The following is a 19,747-nucleotide window of genomic DNA, read 5'->3' on the forward strand; positions in this document are numbered from 1 at the left end:
CAATGTCCTGCATGGATATACACAGGTTGCTGGGTATTCTTTTGTGAGTATGCTTGAGCATCTTGAGTGATCAGTTTATAAAACGTCTGATTCCTGCTGTATAAGGATATCTGTGATAACTCATAAGCAAGAGTCATGTATCTGATCCTAAAAAGAATCAAGGAACATCAACTGCCACTGAAGCCAGTTAGACTTGAAGGCTTTTGGCACCTCACAGGATCAATCAATCCTTAAGTGAACAAATATAATCTATAAAAATCAAATATGTCCAAAGATCCCCCCCCACACACACAAAAATCTTGCACAGTATTCTCAATATATTATTCATTAGGTCATTGCATTCTCAAAGAAAAGTCTCAACAACAAAATACAGGAACAGCTATACCAGACACCTTTCAGATGCCCTTGCATTTATACCTTTTTCTTTACCATCAGCTTTCCGGCAATTGTTATTAATTTTCAAATTGTCCATTTTGTGCACACACAAACACAATCCCCCCATTTTGACAAATTAAAAACAAACAAACAAAAATATAATTTGAAAAAATTAAAATTCTTATGCCAGTCTTTAGAGCAAAATGTGAAAGCTGCCATAGTTTGAATCTCTTTTTGGTATGAGTGTTCAATAAAGAAAACAATCTCTGTAACAGAAGTAGCAACTGGAATCATGTGATATTGAGTTGCCATGGAAACAACTCCTTTATCCAATCAATATATTATAGTTTTCCTATAAAAACAAAACAGTCATTATTTGATTTAGGCTTCCCCCAAACAAATTAAAACAATTCTGTCTCAATCTCTGATAACTATTTTATCCGCTATTCTTGTCCAAGTCAAATATTTTATCTGGTTAGCATGCCCCTTAGTTCTATTGTCTGAGAGGACTTGGGAATTCAAAGCACACAGGGTACTCTTGCTGCTTATGTGCCATGCACTTTCTTCATCTTAAATCATTTAAGTAAAATGGTTCACACCAAGGGCCCCATCTTGCAAACTTCCTCACTTAATGAATACAGTTGCAAGATCAATCCCTTAGATACAAAGAGCAGTGGGTAAGCACTGCTGGCATCCAAAAGGTGAAATTCTTACATTAGATGTGTATTTTGGGTAAAATGCATAAAAACTAAAGATTTTGTTGTTGTTGATGATGAAGAACATAAAAACAGGGTATAACAGCAATGAGCAAATAACAGTTTTCTCTCTCAAGCAATGGAATGTAGCCATTGCTAATTCCATACCTGCCAAAACCTGCTATGTGCATCTCCTTTGATGAGTTCAATAGTGTCTCCAGTCTGGATGTGTAATGGTGGGCCATCATGTGGAGCTGGCTGTGGTACCCCATTGTAGTTTCTAACGACTTGCATTTTTGGTAAACCTGTCAAAAATTGAATACAGGTTTTTGGTCAATGACATGGCAATCTAAGAAATTCCAATGTGCATAAAATAATAAATATAATAGATAATTAACAATAATAATAACAACAACAATAATAATAAAGATAATGTATCAATGTTAGGAGCTTAACTAGTAGTAGTTGGGGGAGGAAGTAAAAGCACATTTCACCAGGTACTGTATTTGATATTTGAACAAGTAATGAAATGAGAAATTTCTCTCAGCTCATCACTATATTTTTTTAGTTCAAGAAAAATATTTCTCTTTAGGTTACTGCTTACTTCAAAAAAGCACAACATATACAGTTTAATGGAAAAGAATCATTTTTCCCATCAACTCCATCCCTACCGCCTCCTTCTTTCCTCTTGGGGCACTAGCTGATTTCATCACTAAGGAGGCTCATCCTTTTCTGTGTATATATAACACTGGCCTTGTATAAGGTTCATATCTTAAGGTTATCTTTGTAATCCAAAACAAAAATGTGATGGATGTGATGAAGTAATACTTAAGACATTGAAATGGAGAAACTCTCCAGGCTCGAATCAATGTTCCAAAAATGGTGCCACTAAATGGAACATGTCTATGAGAATCAGAGTGACAAACATTCCATGCTTCTGATGCAATCTGTTTTTGTGTTTTTTTTAAACTCATTTCTCTTAAGTGTTATTGGATATATAGTTAATATTTCATTTTAAAAAGCAGAACTCATGGTAGCATTTTGGCCCTATTGCACCAATATTGGCTGCATCTGAATTGTGGTCTTTTTCAAAGGTGAAAATGCCATCTCCTGAGACACAAGCCACTTAAATTTGTCTAGTTTTAACTTTCAGGCATTGGATCGTGTTACACCTTTCTCTGTTAGATTGAAGAGCTCATTATTAAATATTTCTTTCCAATGTAATACTTATAGACTGTAACCAATTCAGCCCTTAACCTTCTAATTGTTAAACTACACAGATTGAGCTTCTTGGATCTATCATTATAAGGGAGATTTTCCAATCCTTTAATCATTCTCGTTGCTCTTCTCTGAGTGGTCTCCAATTTTTCAACATCCTTCTTGAAGTGTGGACACCAGAACTGGACACAGTATTCCAGCAGTGATTGCAGCAGTGCCAAAACAGGGATAATATAAACACACTTCTCCTACTGGAGAGTTCCCTGTTTATGCATCAAACGATCAAATTAGCTCTTTTAGTAACATTGCCGCACGGAGAGCTCATGTTTAGCTGATTATCCACCATCACCTCCAAATTGTTTTCAGAGTCACTGCTTCCCAGGGTAGAGTCTCTCACTGTGTCAATATGGCCTACACTCTTTGTTCCTAGATGTATAATTTAAATTTAACTGTATTAAAACATATATCGGGGTAGTCAATTATTTTTTGTCAAGGTCCAAATTTCTTGCTCAAGGTATAGTAAAGGTCCAGACTCTAGAGAAAATAATTTAAAAAACCCCAATAATGATAATAAGTTGTTAAAAAGATTTCAGGGTCTGTTTAAAAGCATCTGGTAGTCGAGATTTGGCCCGTGGTCCGCCTATGGACTACCCCTCACATATATTATTTGTTTGCACACAGTTTACCAAGCAGTCCTCATTGCTCTGTATTAATTACCTGTCCTCCTCATTATTTACCTTTCCCCAAAGTTCACAATGATGATTTTGTTTTCTTCCATGTCATTGATAAAACTGTTGAATGGCGTAGGGCCAAGAACAGATCCCTGCAGGACCCCACCAGAAAAACACCCAGTTTTTGGTGCCAAAACTGAAGTTTCCTAAAAGAACTGGCTAACGCGCTGGACCATGGATTAATGATCCCAGTGACACAGGCACTGAGCACTCTCATTGCCCACTTGAAAACTTCAGTGGCAGCTGTGGGAACTCAGTCATGTCACCTGACTACCTCGAGCCTACTTGCCATATTTGCTTATATAAATAATGAATATTTTTTGTTGTTACTTACAAACACCTCATGTTAATTTAACTTCTGAAATTTGCTTTGCAGCTAAAGTAGAATAATTTAAAAGAAATTTTTCAGCTCTATGAATATTGGCATTTTAAAACAAAATATAAATTGAAAATGAAACATTTTCCTTAAAGTAGGCTGAAATTGAAGGTTCAATATAAACTAATGTGCTTTTTACCTGTTGTAATTTTTGAACACATAATGTATTTAACACAAGACAGATACAGGGAGACATACATTTACAATTCGGCAAACTGAAAATATTCTCAATATATTATTCATTAGGTCATTGCAGTTTCAAAGAAAAGTCTCAATAACAAAACAGGAACAGCTATACCAGACACTTTTCAGATGCCCTATAGAACCCTATCACTAATTTTAAAAGTGTAGATTAGCAGGTATAAACAATTCAGTTGAGTTTCACAGTAGTACAGGGGCAAATTTCTATAAACTCAAACTAAATGTTGGTAACGCCCATTATTTTCAGCAACATATTCTCAGGTACACCTCACTGAGAGGACTATGAAAGCACAAAACATCTTCAGTAGAAACAGAGAATTAACAACTAAAATTGATGATGTAAAATATAGTTCTAGAGACATTACCACTGTGAGGTATTACAGCTGCAGTACCAAAGAGATCTGGCATATTCACAGAAAGCAGTTTGGGAGGTATATATCTGGTGCAAAAATAGGTGCTTGTGAATGAATTTAAATGCACATAGAATTACTGTAACAAAAGAAAAGCGATAGGCTGAAATCATGGCCCCACTGAAATCAACTGGAGTTTTGCCATTCTAGGGCCAGGATTTTACCTAAGTGCTTACACGTCTATACCAGTAAACTTCCCAATACAAACAAACAAAATCAGTGTGCCAACGTCTGATCTTTAAAAAGAAACAGCTACAATATCGGCCTTCATAAGCCATCAAATGGCTGAAATCATGTCCCCTCTGTCTGCCAGACTAAACTCGACCCTCCAGGTGAACGCCCCTTAGCAGCCAAGACCGGATGACACAAAAGGCTGAGCTGAATCACAATTCATGAAAAAACAAGGGACGAACACAGGTCTGTTGTAGTCGTGTTTTATAAAGTACCAATCTGGCTACAGTGCAGATTTTACCTTTATTTAAACTTGTATGACACATTTGAATATGTTCTCTGGTAATTACAGGACAAGGAAGAAGGCTCACATATTCCATACAGTTTTAGTTCTAAAATGAGTATTAAGAGAGAATACCCATTACATTAGGAATAAGCTACATCTGTGCATTAAAGCATCTCTATATCTATAAACAGCCCGGAAGGTCCATCATAGTCAGATACAAAGATTCCCCAGGAGGAATAAGATATGTAAATACTATCCCTTCTTACAACAGGAGTCATTCATGCCAGTGATAACCCTGCCAGAGCAGACCTCAGCATCTGTTATTCCTGAATAATCAAAAGTTTGGTTTAGGCTTTAGTCAGAGATCATTTTATCATAGAGAATGATGGAACAAAAATATAGGAGAATGGGGCATATTGGTGAATTTATGGTCACACTAGGTCGTACTTTCAGGGCTCATTGAGGGAGTTCTATTTGCACTGAAAGTTCAGTGCAAGTTAATTTGAATCTTGAGAATCAGAAAGAGGATTGGGTTGACAATGATTGTCTCATGATCCCTTCTTTATGGTTGGAGTCTGTTTCATGAATTTTCTGGAATCATCCAAATATTTGGGGTCTGATCCAAAGGCCATTAAAGTAATAGAATGAATTCTACAGACTTCAATGCACTTTGGATCAAGTGCTTAATATTATACCGTCAAGTGTATCTGAAGGAATGAAGTAAAACCACATTCTTTAAAAAAAAAAATAACTCAGCCAGAGCCCTAGCTCAGCAGCACCTGCCTCCCCTGGAGCTGAAGACAGGCTGCTTTGCCTCCCACAAGACTTTGTTTCAATCCTAGTCCCCTAGGTGGGTAACTCTCTCAAGCCACAGCTACCTACAAACCAACTAATCGGGGAGAGAAGCCCATTCCAATATTTTGTAAGTATGTAACTATTGAGGTTAAGTGTCAGAAATGTGACTCAGAATATTACTAATCATGTAGAAGACCCAACATAATGATATACTGGGAACCAAGTACTAGAACTTAGCTAAATCTGTGAGTTTAAGCTTTTGATTTTCAAATGATCACCACCACTTGAATTATAGTAGCTCCCAAAGACCCAGTTGTGGTGGGGACTGTACAAGCACATATAAAGTCATGGCCCTTGCCCTATAGAGCTCTCAATCTAATTTAAGATTTAAAAAAAGCAACAAGTGAGCATAACAACAATGGAGGGAAAGCAGATGGGATGATTAGAGTAACGAGAGATTCACACATGTGAATACAGTGAACAGCTATGTTCACAACTTGATGGCTCTGAGACATAAAACATAAAAGTCAATAATCTCTATGAGGCCAACTACCCAGCCACTATCATTAAAGTGCAGTAATCCAATTTGAAAAGGACATTTAATGCCCAATTCTATTCTGAAAGGTGACTATGCAAAAACAAGGCCTTATTGTACTCCACAGATCTGATGATGACTCTTCAGAGTCATGGCTGCTGACTTCAGTGACAAAAATATGTTCTTACTACATGTTACTTCTGTTTACACTGCACTGGTTAACGATACTGAGCCAATATACATGGAACATCCCAACACAATCTTTTTAAGGGTACTTTTCAGAATAGAATGGGGATTTAAGGAATATAATTAATGTTGGATAAAACTACTGAATATGTGGGTGTTCCTGCATCAGAAAGAGGATGCATTAAGTGGATGTTTGGTTCTCTCAATTCTAAATGTCATTGTTTCTACGTATCTTGAAAAATGTGTAAGATACTTTTCATAAGCTCACACTATGTCCAGGCAAGATGCCTTTTCAACTGAAATACGGACAATTCCTAAAGAATCAGTTTTGAATCTGCCTTTTTTTGTTCTGCTTCTGATTAGTTATCCTTCCACTTGTATCATTTACCACATGTTCTCCTTCACTTGGCCCTACATTCATTATGGTTCCTTTCAATCTACAAATTTGCTAAATCTGGCTTCTTGCATATTTAACATTCAGCTCCTGCTTTCCTCCATTAACTGTTTAAAGTTCCACTCATGGAGGCATTTAGACAGAAGATCCCCTGGCAAGGCTCTCATTGTACCACTGCATTGCTCTCTTGTCTGACCACAGAATACTCTAGTGGGATATGGGGGCGGGGGGAGGAGGAAGGGGAGCTGCACCATCCCATTCCCCCACCTCAGCTGACAAATTTACAACATACACCTCTACCCCGATATAATGCAGTCCTCAGGAGCCAATTTTTTTTTACTGCGTTATAGGTGAAACTGTGTTATATTGAACTTTGATCCGCCGGAGTGCGCAGCCCCCCACCCCCCATCCCCCCCGGAGTGCTGCTTTACCGCGTTATATCCGAATTCATGTTATATCAGGTCATATTATATCGGGGTAGAGGTGTAGCTCCAAAGCCTAATTGAAAAATATTTACATTTCTCTTCCCTCCACTTCCACACAGATAAAATCTTTTAAAGTTCCATCCCCCAGGACAAATAAATCTACTAGAGAAATTCAAATTCTTTGCAATCCTAAATCTATTCCCAGTGACATTCTGATTCATCTTTAATTTACTCTCTCCAGTTCTCCTTCAACACTTCCTAGTACAGTATCTCTTTAAATTCCTCCCTGAAGCAGCACTCTAGGTCCCCTGCCAATCTCTCCCTAGTTTATCCTCCCTAATTGTGGAACTTGGATCTTTTGTAAGGACTGATTTTCTACCTGTTACCATTTACTGCATCAGCTACTCTTTGGGTAGCAACTTCTGAAAAAAATATATCAGCGAGCAACTAAAGCTCAAGGTGTGAGGGGAAAAATTCTCTGCTAACACAGGCTGATCGGCATTCATGTCTTTATCAGAAATGGAAAAACTTTACAACTTCAAGAAGCCCTTTTGTTATATTGTGTTTACAAGATTTGATTGTTAACAAACAAGTTTGCAGAGATTGTATCTTCAGTTTACAGAACTGAGTACAGTGCATACCCATATCGTGATGAGCATATCTTGTCATAAGAATACACCCCATTTTTTAGCCAAAGTTAGAACACACATTGAAACATTTGGGATCTCTCAAGCATTGATTTTAGCTTTTAGTTTGCATCAACACATTACTTTAGGATTTATAAAACATCAAGATAAATCCCTTCCAAGGTGAAATTTCCTAGTGTAAGAAAGTCTTGGCACAGGTAAAGATTTTTTGGAGTTTTTTATTTATTTATTTGGGGGGAGGGGGGAAGAATGAAGCAACCCCTATTGCATTTGCTGAAAACTTCTGTAAATCTGGCCCATAGGAATCTAACATTAGCCCACTAACTTTTGAGAATCTAGGTTAGACAGCCTAATCACTGACAACACAGATGGCTCATATGGATAAATGTGGATTGTAGAGGAAGAGAGAGAAGTTAAAGCAATAGAAAATCCATGCAAAATTGAAACTTGGGTAGACAGTCTATACTCAACATTCAGACGTGTGTGCTTGGAATCCTAATATTCCTCTTTTGTATTTTGACTTCCCAGTTAATCCCAATACAATACTGGTTGGCTTCAAGAGAAAGAGGAGAAAAACTAGATAACATGCACGCCTTTGTGCTGTGGTAATGATAATACTCCTAGGCATTCAAATATTACAATGATGAGCATGGTATAAAAGGTGGAGACATTAGACAGCACATAGATTTTCTTTGCTGATTGGCTATGCGTTCTCTTTCATGAAATTTCCTCTTTCAATAGACATGTATTAAGAATAATTTCATTGTACATATTTCATTTCAAACTCGCAATCAAACAACCATTTTTTACTTCAAGTGACTTGAATGAGTCTAAGTAAGGGTTTTCAGGGTCATGTCTAAATGTTGAAGAATCTCAGTACTTTAAATTGACAATGGAAATTACTAACTGTTGGGAGTTAACAAGTAAGAACACACAAATGAAAAAGAGAACAATACCATAAAACATGCACTTTGTTCATTTACTTCGACAACTGAAAGGTAATTTAAATAATTTATATTGTACTGGTATAGTATAGTTTTACAACCAATGATGTATTAGAAATATAAGCCTTCACTAAAAACTTCTGCTATTAAATCTTTGCTAAGAAGTGAGGAGACTATCTTTTCTGTGGTATGTGAATTAATAGGTGTGGTTTATTGAGGTGCTATAGCATATGAAAACACAAAATGGCATTTATTAGATGCTGAACAAACAGAAGGTGTTATGTTGACTGTTATTCCATCTAATATAGTGGCATAGGTGTGCAGGACTTTACAAACACTTTTGTTTAAACAGGTACCTGCCCTGAGGAGCTCACAACTTAAGTAGGACAAACAAAATTCAAACAATTAAAGGATGAGCCATGAGGGCATGAGCAGACAGAGTTGTGGATGATCAGTAACGCAAGACTTGGCAACAGAAGTGGGAATGAAGCATGGAAGAGTTACTAAGCAGATATTCCAGAGGACCTGCCTATATTTTGTGTAGTATATTTTGTGGGCTGTTCACTTACATGTACATTTTAAAGAAAAGTATGATATATGATGAAAGGGGAAAGAAGCTTTGCTTTGGCAGACAGGATCTTGAGAATGTGAATGGAAGACTTCACTGTGGAAAACAAGACATTGAATACCATGAGGTGTACAATGCTGTGGGTCTTGTATACAGCCTAAACTTGTGTACATTGTTGAAGAAAATATCCTGGTACACTCAGGCGATAGATGCTTTTGGATGGAAGTTGGTTATTTGCTTGGAGACAAGTATAATGATAATAAGGAGTGGCTTCCAAAATGTGTAACAACAAGAATATGACAGGCAGGGCTTATGTGCAGTGTGACTCAAAGTATATTAAAAGCATGACAATGGGAGAAGGCCCTGTTTTCCATATGTCAGTTCAGCAAAATGGGTGGTTAATCATCATATGGGCAGCACTACACAGATATTTAAATAGTACTCATGGCGGGGTGGCCTAAATAACTGTGCACAAGGAAATCTTTGAAAATGCAGTTTTAGGACATTTAGGCTCTCGGACTAGTTTTCCTTTTAATTACAATGTATAACATTTACACAAATACACACACACATATTGCAGAAGATGTATCCACTGATGGTTTATAGAGAACAAATTACAAAACTAAGTATTAGAAGGAGTTTAAATTCTTCTCTTTTGCACTCAGTGCTTAACAATAGCATCTGCCTTTCCAATAATAGATTTAATGAGCAGCTGATGTAAATACATTCTCATAAGTAACATATTGTGTGTGTCCACCAAGCTCCATTGAGAAAGGGTTGTAGCCGTAACACAGGAGAGAAAAAAGTTGGGAGAAACCTGACAAAGTGGACAGGATTCTTGCAAATATTTATAAAATCTAAGACATTCTAAATGACAGAACTGGTTTCATTTGGACACTGGACTTTTCAGTAATGCTTCTGAATGCTTCAGTTATGGATTATATTATCATCTGCCTCTTCCACAACCTTTTACTGTGGCCTCCACCCTGATTTTGATATGCATGCCCTTTACCACATACCTGATAGCTGTTATCTTGCACACAATGGGACCCATTCTGATCTAGATGGATTTTGCCATATGTACATGGCAGCAACACACCAGCAAAGTAATGTACAATAGATATTCTAGAACACAAGGAATGGAAGCAGACACAAAGAAATCAGATCTTCCCTTCATCCAACTCTGAAATCTGGTCCACTTTAAACTGTATCAGCTTCTAGTGACCTGTTTTCTAGATTTAATTGGTATACCCTGTACAGATGAAGAACATGACTGCTCAAGAGCAGACACAGTCGAAGTCCAATTGCCCATACCATCAGATGACGAGACTGTGGGTCCAGATGAATGATCCTGACCTTCTGCTGGGGTAGATCTGGGGACAGAAGAAGACACAAAGACTCCGCCAGACATTTGAAGGAGATCAGTAAACAACGGTTGATGTAGCCAAGCCAGGGAAATGTGAATCATCCTTGCCCTATCATGACATATCTTTCTTAGTACCTTCTGGATCAAGGGAAAGGGAGGCAAAGCATACATCAAGCTTTTCCCTCAGTACAGAAAGGAGGCAACTGAAAGGAATTGACTGTCCCTGCTTAATCTGCAATAGAAGAGGTGACACTTTTTGCTGGACCTTGTTGTGAACAAGTCTACATCTGGTCAACCCTAGCTGGAGATAGTTTGAACCAACTGATTTTTTACGGACCATGCATGCATTTGGGAGCTCTCTCGGCTGAGATGATCCATGACTTCATTGTTTCCCCCTGTTAGACATAGGGCCACAGGATAAACATCATGCTGGATACACCAAACCCACAAACTTTGGATAGGGATATTCTATTTCTTGAAGCAGCACCAAGGATATCAAACATTGGGTGAGAAGTCTCTTCTACAGACACTGCTGGAAGATTTAAAGAGGACACTATACAATCCATCTAACTGTGGAACTGCGTAACATCCTTGGAGGAAGAACTAGATCTTGGAGACCCTGTAGGTGTCCTAGAAGGAGGAAGCATGGGATATTCCAGAGTAAGTCCAGCAGCGTCTTCTAGTCTCTTCTTCCTAACAGGGGATGAGGAAGAAGATCTTGAAACTGGGGAAACATACCTTCTTTTGGAAACCCTGTGCTTCCCATTTAGAACTGACAACTCAATCAGAGCTGAAAGGTGAATCTAGTGAAAGGTGAACCAGAGCTGAAAGGTGAACTACGGTTTCAGAGCTCTCTGGAACTGCAGATGTAATTGGAACCGACTCAGTAATCAACAAAGGATCTGAACAACTTCGGTCCGACATTATACAAAAATCCATCTCCCTTGCTACTATAGATGGGTGGAACAGCTCTCCGCTTCGGAACCATAGCAGTTCTCTCTGAATCATGCAGATGCAACAGCTCTGATGCACAGGAACTGGCACTGCTAAGAATTTTTTCTCTATGCCTTTTTTCTCTTTGGCAGCTCAACAGACAGAACCGAAGGTGCTAAAAGCCCAGATTCTGACACACTGATCAATTCCATCTTCCTCAATCTGCAAGTGGAAGTCGGGACCAGCCCTGGTCCTGCAGCAGCAGGGGTTCTGTCAGGGCTGGATTACTGGCGGGGAAATGAGGTAGCCAAATTGTCTCTTGACCTCTCTTGCAGAACCAGAGCAGATGGACCTGACCACATGGCCCTCAGTTCAGTCATCTGTAACCTCGGGGGCTTGACTGAGGGAGCTGTGGGAACGGAATCCAACCTTGACAGGGATTGCAACTTCTTGGGACCCTGCAGTCAGTTCACACTGGTAGCCACTGGGGCAGAGACTGACGTCTTAGACCTAGGATCTGAGGCCTGATCGGGTCCAGAGGGTCTAGTCTCAAAGGCTTTCTTTAGAAGAATAATCTGCAAACAAGTTTCCCTATCCTTACAGGCTCTGGGAGTAAAGGTCTGGCAGATCGAACACCCAGAAAGCAACTGTCCTTCTCCCAGGCACTTGAGGCACCAGCCTAAGTCATCAGATGCCAGGAAGACAGCCAGACAGGAAGTGCATTTCTTGAATCCTGGCTTCCTCTGTTTCTTCGGTTCCACCATAATCTGGAACTGCTAACTATTAATTCACTACCTATACTAAATGGGCTATTTCTAAGCAGAAAGAAACTCCAACTCCAAAGAGCAGTCACATCCATCCAAGTATGGAAGAAACTGAGGTGGTGAGGGAGCTCTGCCCCTTCATATGTGTCATGATGCTGAGGGGACACTGCTAGAAGTTCTACCATAAGGCACCACAAGGTGGTACGGTACCCATAAATGGGAATATGTAGAGCCACTCAAAGAACAGAAAATTAAGATAAAATACGTAACAAATCAATAATAAGCAGTATAAAGGAATACCCCACAACTGTACAGATGGAAATTTACAAGATAAAGTCACCATCAACCACTCAACCCCTATGGAGAATAAAATAGAAACTATCATCTTACCCTCTCTCAAGCAAACATTGGGTAAATCAGAGGGAACATCAACCATGCCTCGAAGGTCAATATACTGACTCCAGCAGTCCAACAATGGCAGTTATCTCCAGAGATCTTTCCATCAAGAACATTCCTCCCCTCAAGTGGTCCTGAGTTCAAATCTAGGAATTTGTCAGCAAGAACACCTCAGCTGATCATTGGCTGTCTCTTACTTTTCTTGATCTAGTCCATAATCAATACCATTGGAAGTAGGCAGTAGCATATGCAACATACGTGCACAGAATCAGTTTTGGATTTAAATCTTTAGATTATGGGATCTTTTTCCTTTTCAGTCTTTCTACCTGCTCTTCATTTAATACAATGTTCTGCTAAAGCAAAGGCCCAGAGTCCTACAGTGGACAAGCATTAAAGCAGTGGAAAGGAGATCGTATGGCGTGAATCCAAGGCGATTGCTGTGCTGTAATCATAAATCATACTATAATGATAAGTACATTTTCAAGCAAACCCTCACTGGCCTAGGTCACATGTCGTTCTGGAAGGAATGCTGTCATCTACCTATGAAGGCTTTGTTGATATATCATACTTCATACAATTTGCTGCCATCAAATTCAATTAGGGAAGCAATTCAAAAGCAGCTTTAGAAATGCAGGTCTACCACCTGAACTAACAGAGTGGCAACTCCAAATGCTTCCCTCCCCCACATGGGTTGGTTAAAGAATAACCCAAAAGATTAGTGAAAACAGGCTGGTGTTCTCAATGCTTCAGATAATGAAGTTACTTTTTAATTCAGTGCTGTGTGTTAAAGATTAAGAAAAAGTTAAACACTTATGACAGAGCTGGAGAGCAAAGTCTTCTGTTTATTCACAGAACAGCAAGGGCTACAGCAGTACTAGTTTTCCCACACCTCCCTGCAAATGTGCCCGAGCATTAACCTGAAGGTACCATCCTGAAGGGATAAAAGGGTTCATTAATCCATCCTCACATACATTCAAATCAATGACTACTGAAATAAGAAACAGGTCGATTTCACTCTATTCCTGCTTGGGAAAGCTCTGGAGCAGCAGTTCGGGTAGACGTTGAGGCTATTCACTGGGGAGAAGTCATCAAAACCTGAGGCTGGGAAAGGAGTGGAGAAGTGAATACACTCCCATTGTTTCAGAAACATATCTGAAGAGAGCAGGTGAAATATGCACATCCTGTGCAACAGCCATGAGGCTCTTCAGAGGTCTTTACACTTATCCAACCCTGCAGTATTGCCAGCTCTCATGATTTTATCATGAAAGTCAATATTTAGTGTTTTTCTTAAAGCTCCAGCTTCTAGAGTCAAATGATTACTGAGAATCTCAGCTTTCATTTAAAAAAAAAAAAGGGAGAAAAAATTCTAAGTACTAAGGAACTAGCCCTTACAGTTACAGAGACAAGCTTGAATATGTGAATCCCAAAAGCTCAAAAACCAAAAGGCAAATAAAAAAACAAACAAAATGCATCATTTTTAAAATCTCATTATTTTTATTCCAATAGCATTGGGGGTGGGGGGGAGGGGAAAGAAAGAGGGCTGACTTGTAACTTCTGAATCCTTGTCCTTGGCAATACTGAGACAGCTACTACTCAGTAGCTGGTATGAAAGATGGATCCCCTTAACAAGGGCCATTGATAGCATCCTGGTAGGAATCCCAGCAGCCAGAGGAGTGGATGTAAGAAGATTACAGATTTCTCATCTGGGCATTGCCCCTGGACATTAGGGCATCCACTACTTTCCATATCAGCCTCTGGCTAATAGTCTTCTAGCTGTTAGGGGTATCTTGTACACTTTCCAAGAAAGTAGTACCAATGAGTGGAGGTGTTTGAGTGTGTGTGTGATGAGTCTATATAGAAATTGAGACGTATGGTACTAAGAAAGAGTCAGTTTTACAAAGATTATGGGGAAGAAATGAAAGAAAAAAAAGGAGAGACAAAAAGATAGGGGAGGAATAAAAGAACACAATGTAAGGAAAGGAACTGACATAAGGGAGTGAAGGGAGAGAGCCAGAAACCAAGCCAGAAAAAGTTGCATCCTAATATACTATAGCCAAAATAAGACAGAAAATGTAGAGTGCAGCCAGGAAAGGGAAGGAGGTCCAACAAAAGGAAGAGAGAGGCACTAGCTAATAAGTGTCAGGTACATTTTTCAGGCCTTGACTATTATGATGGTACTTCTTGTGACATGGATACTTATCCACCATGATCTGAACTGAAAGCACCAAGTTCCTTTTACATAGACCACAAAGTTGATACCCTCTGATAGTTGTTTTCAGTTTACATAATTAGCACCTGTACAGAAATTCATTTCTTTCTTTTGGTAACAGATAATGTGCCATGGAAGGGGAAATTAGTTACCAATAATTCTGTTACATAGTCTACCATATCTCTATCATGCAATGGAAACTAGGCCTCACTTAACACATTACAGGTTCATCTACCAGAAGGAACAGCCATGTAATGTGTCCTAATGTAAAGATAATGAATCCCAAGTATTTTTTTAAAATAAGTAAATTTGAGTACAAATATGAAAAGTAAAAACACTAAATAACAATTATCAGTTACACTACACTATTCATTTTAACAAATCAGTCTCCCAACTCTGAGAGGTAGGGATATTAGGTGCCTTACCAAGTTATTTCCAGTTTTAGAGCAATTCCCTATATCTAAAACAAGGAATACTGGCAGAACTGGTAACTTCTCTAGAAACAAAATGACGTTTTAAAGCCAGAAAAACTCCAAATTCACCAGAAGGGCAACTGGTGTTTCTACATGCCCCCTATTACCTACAAAAACCGTTTTGGACAAACACCAGGCAGCTAAGAATCCATGGGTTTGCAGGACCTTTGCCATGCTTGACATAGGGGGTAACTATCTTGCGTGGCATGCTTCCCTCAAAACCTACTAGCTTTGAAGGTAGACTCAGTGCAGGAGTATTATTGCAACAAGCATGGGCAGCAGGAAACCCAAAAAGATGCATAGATCAAGCTCTCTATTGAGAAGCATCACAATTTCTCAGCAGGTTCCCAAGGTTTGAAAGCCATTTCCTCTCCCTGTCACATGGCCACAAAACCTTCCCCTGATGAGGGAAGGGTGCAGCAGCAACTCTGCGAAGTTCTCCTAATTGAGTTTTAGCAGTATTTCTTCTCCCACAGGCGGGGAACATTTAGCCCTTAGAATTTTTTACAATGTTTCCTAAATTCTTTGTGTAAGCATTACTCTCAATAGTGATCAAATTAAATGAATGACTCACAAAAAATCCATATCCTTTTGAGTAATATTAAAATTCAGTGACTTTTTATGATTATTATAATTCATTGCCTTATTATCTCTGTTTTGCTTTCTGAGAATGCTAGAACTCTAACAATTAAAAACAGACATGGAAATATACAGGTAAGTGACATTCTGCCCTTGCAAATTAATGGGAGATTTACAAGTCCCTGTAAATAACAGTTTTGCTGACATGCCATTCTCTTCTACTTGCCATCTGACAACACTAATTAAATTCATATCTTAAATTCATGACATTGCTAGCTACTAAAAATCAAGGACTGAATAGAGAAACTGGATTTATGCTTATTACCACAATCTATAACCCACTTAAAAACCCTCCCAAGCTCCCCCGACCACAGTGACTGGAGAGGTGTTAACAGGCAACTTCACCTTGAATGGTCCGTTGAAATATGTGTTAACGACTTTTGCTTGTATTTAGCTGTGACACACTGAGTACATTTCCCAGGGGTGAAGAAGAGTTCTGTGTAAGCGGGAAAGCTTGTCTCTTTCACCAACAGAAGTTGGTCCAGTAAAAGATATTACCTCACCCACCTTGTCTCTCTAATACTGAATAAAAGCAACTCTGGGACATCTTTAATTTGAACACTTGCAATTTTATAGGGAGTGTATTGTTCTTTGAAAAGCAGTATTCTATGGTTTTCATTGATTAGACTTGTATGTCCATTTGTGCCTGTTCACTCTAATCCCTCACCCCCCATCCCCATGTGCCAAGTCCCTTTTAGGTATCACATTTTGCACTGAACAATCTACGTTAACATAGCGTGCTTGTGGACGTAAAAGAAGGGTTTTGAAGAACTTTGACCTTGGCATACATTAAAAATGCTGAACACAGGGTAAACATTGCATTCCTTGGGAGGGAACTAAAATCTGTTAGTCAACCAAAGCAAAGTAACAGCTCCAAGGAGTACAACCAAAAAGTTAGAGAAAATTAATTACCCACCTGCAGCCTAATCTTGCAATCTAACCAGAGAACAATGAAAGAGTTTGACAAAATAAATATGTTTCATCTTTTGGCATCTGGGTCTTCTGATGTTTAATTAAAAGAAAAGGATGTATCCTAGCGGCTATGTTCTGCTCTTAATGCTAGATCGCTGCTTAGATACTAAAGCAACAGGCACATTGAAAATGCAGATACATAAATGTAAGTAACATGAATGCAAATGGGAGCTATGCAAATATATTGAAATAAAATATATCCATTGTGCTCAGGTAAATGACATCCCACTACCATGAATCTCAAAATAAATTTTATTTAAATACATTAACCCAAATAAAGGACAAGAAACCCAGACTGAAACACTTCACATGGAGACAAAACTTGACTTACTGGAAAATACCTTTGCATTAGGCAAGTTGGTTCTTGTGCCATCATGATACACTATTCTGGGGAGAGGAAATACCTACACTTAGCATTAGTGCTACAGCAAAAGTAGCAGTGGTATTAAACCCTGAGATGAGAAATCACAATATAGGTTAGCAGCCATCTAGCTCAATATTTAATTGGGTAGGACAGCAGATACTTTTTTACCTGATGGGTTCAGCATGCTTAGGGGTGGTACACATCCTACCTCCTCTTTTGTTTGCAGTGTGTGAGAGACAAAACTGTTACAGAACCGTTTGGGGGAATCTATTTGTGCTACAGCATTCAAGGAAAGGGGACTGTAACAATTCACTTAAACAGTTTTAGAGCCATTTTATCCCACCCACATTACACACAAATGTGTCAGAAGACAGCTGACCTTACTATGTTCTGGTAAAGTTACACCTGAAGGGCCAGATCTAGGAGCACCAGAGCACAGAGTTTAATGCCCTGACATATCATCCTTGGACATGAGTATTGCACCTCAACAGCTGGGCAGGAAATGATTTTCCCATCCAGAAAGAGTTTTCTATTTCGAAACATCCCCCGCCCCCTCGAACTGGGACAAAAAGTTGAAATCTCAAAGATTTTCACAAACCAATGATTAAAAAAAAAAATCTGATTGGGTCAATTAAAACATTATGTTTCAGTTTTCACCTTTTTTATTGTAACTTTTTTTTAGTATAAATTAAAATTTCAAAGCAAGATTTTCCAAAGCAAAAAACAAAACTTTTAATTTCAAAAATGCCATAAAGGGACATTTCGACACATTCGAAACTTTTTCCCAAATATTTTTTCAAATCAGGGAGATCTGTGGAAACTGTCCTTTTCCTACAGTTTCAGTTTCAACAAATCTGTATTTTTCCAATGGAAAAATGTGTCACTTAAAAATTCCCATCCAGCTCTAGCTGTACCCCAGGACAGAGGAAAATGAAGCTATTGCCCAAGCGTATTCACAGAGTATCACTTTGAAATAACACACACTATCCCACTGTTCCAGCTTACAAAAAAAGGTGAAATAAAAGCAGATGTGAAGATCGAAGAGGTAGCAAATAAACATGGGGATGAAAAAAGAGAAAGGAGCAAAATAAGGATCAACAATAGATTAACAGTGGGATTGACTTTTTCCCCTCAATAAAATTAGATATTTTGAAAACTTCTTCCTGTGTTACTTCCAGACTGGTTTTCAGGAAAATCACTGCCTAGAATTTGAAACCAACAATATAATTATGTTCCATGTTACCTTTCATTCAGTATTCAGTATTTCCTTATGTATAATTGCAACCTACTAGTGATGTTCTATCCATGCTTACAAATGCATACAAAATGTATTGTTAGACTTGTCAATAGAAATATTACAGTGAAGTTGAATAATGTTGTATATAGGATAAACCATAAAAGTTAAACAAATTTCTTAAATGTATATCATCAAAGCCCTTTTCAGTTTTAATAGTTTAATCTATTACAATGAAACATTTTAGTGAAGACTTAGCAAGTATAAAGCTACATAATGTGAAAAAATATCTCCAGTAAAACATGCAAATGTATGTGTTCTGTTTTTAATCATAGCTGCTAATTATCAGGCAACCTACTCTTCCAAAACCAGTAGAAGTTTAAGAATTCCTTCAAGTCTCTACAATGGCCTCGAGAATACTTTCAGCGCTTTCCAAGGGCTTGTCTTTACAGTGCTGGCAAAGTGCACTAAAGGTGTGCTCTAACATGTGGTAGTCCAACTGCCCTGTGTACATTTAGCTCTAAAAGGTACCTCATTTGCATTAACGTACTCCTAGTTCAGGACTACATTAAAGGGAACTAGGTAGCTTTTAGAGCAGTGATACTAAGAACTCAGTGGTTCAGGAGCCAAATTAGCGATCAACACTACCCAAAAGAGGCACAGTAGTGTGAATTCATTGTTTCCTTTACTATGGTACGAGATATTCTTATTTAAACAGTAAATATATATTCTCGCAGCAAAATGTCTAACCAAGTATTATTATTTTTTCAATTGGTTAATAACATAATAAAAGCATCCTGATTGGTTAATAATTAAATCACACAATGTTTTAATATCATGTGCTGCAAAGAGCTGCAAGAGACACATTGAAGGGCCACTGTGGCTCACAAGACTCAGTCTGAGTATCAGTGTTTTAGACAGCAGGGTCTACCCGGGGCAGTTAGAGCATTTTACAGATCACAACCTTGTGGTACATTTTGCTGCACCGTGTAGACAAGCCCTAACTTTATTCTGTGTTTACCATGCTATAAATAAAGTAAAATGGTTGTTTTTAAGACGCCTGTTATTCTAGTCTCCCCTGTTTGGATTGGTAATATTTTGGCAGTAAGGTTTTGTTTATTATCAGACCTACACAGTATGTTTGAAATACTAGTCTCATTCAGCAATTTGTTTTAGCAGCACTTCTAATTAGTAGCATAGTCTTTTAATACTATACTTCTGGTATGGTGCTTTGAAAGTCCAAATGATCTAATGCAGCATTTCAACAATGTTAAGAACATAAAATTCATTATTAAAAGGTGCTATACATTTACAAAGTAGTATCCATATTCATGACCCAATCTAATTTGTTGAGAAAATTTAAAACATTAAAAATGCCTCAGATTTCTACACCAATGATTCTCATACTGTGATCCACAGAAATTCATAATGATGAAGAAT

General features: G+C 38.3%; 1 protein-coding gene across 2 annotated transcripts in view; it reads right to left on the reverse strand.

Annotated features, from left to right (window-relative positions):
• VAV3 (vav guanine nucleotide exchange factor 3) overlaps positions 1-19,747 on the reverse strand; it is a 238,636-nt gene that overhangs the window by 42,527 nt on the left and 176,362 nt on the right. For both annotated transcript variants that reach the window (XM_065410115.1, XM_065410114.1), the window contains exon 20: positions 1,239-1,375. In XM_065410115.1, coding sequence (XP_065266187.1) covers positions 1,239-1,375 — 137 coding nt within the window. The remainder of the gene's footprint in view (positions 1-1,238; positions 1,376-19,747) is intronic.

Source organism: Emys orbicularis, chromosome 8 (genome assembly GCF_028017835.1).
Source record: "Emys orbicularis isolate rEmyOrb1 chromosome 8, rEmyOrb1.hap1, whole genome shotgun sequence".
Taxonomy (NCBI): Eukaryota; Metazoa; Chordata; order Testudines; family Emydidae; genus Emys; species Emys orbicularis.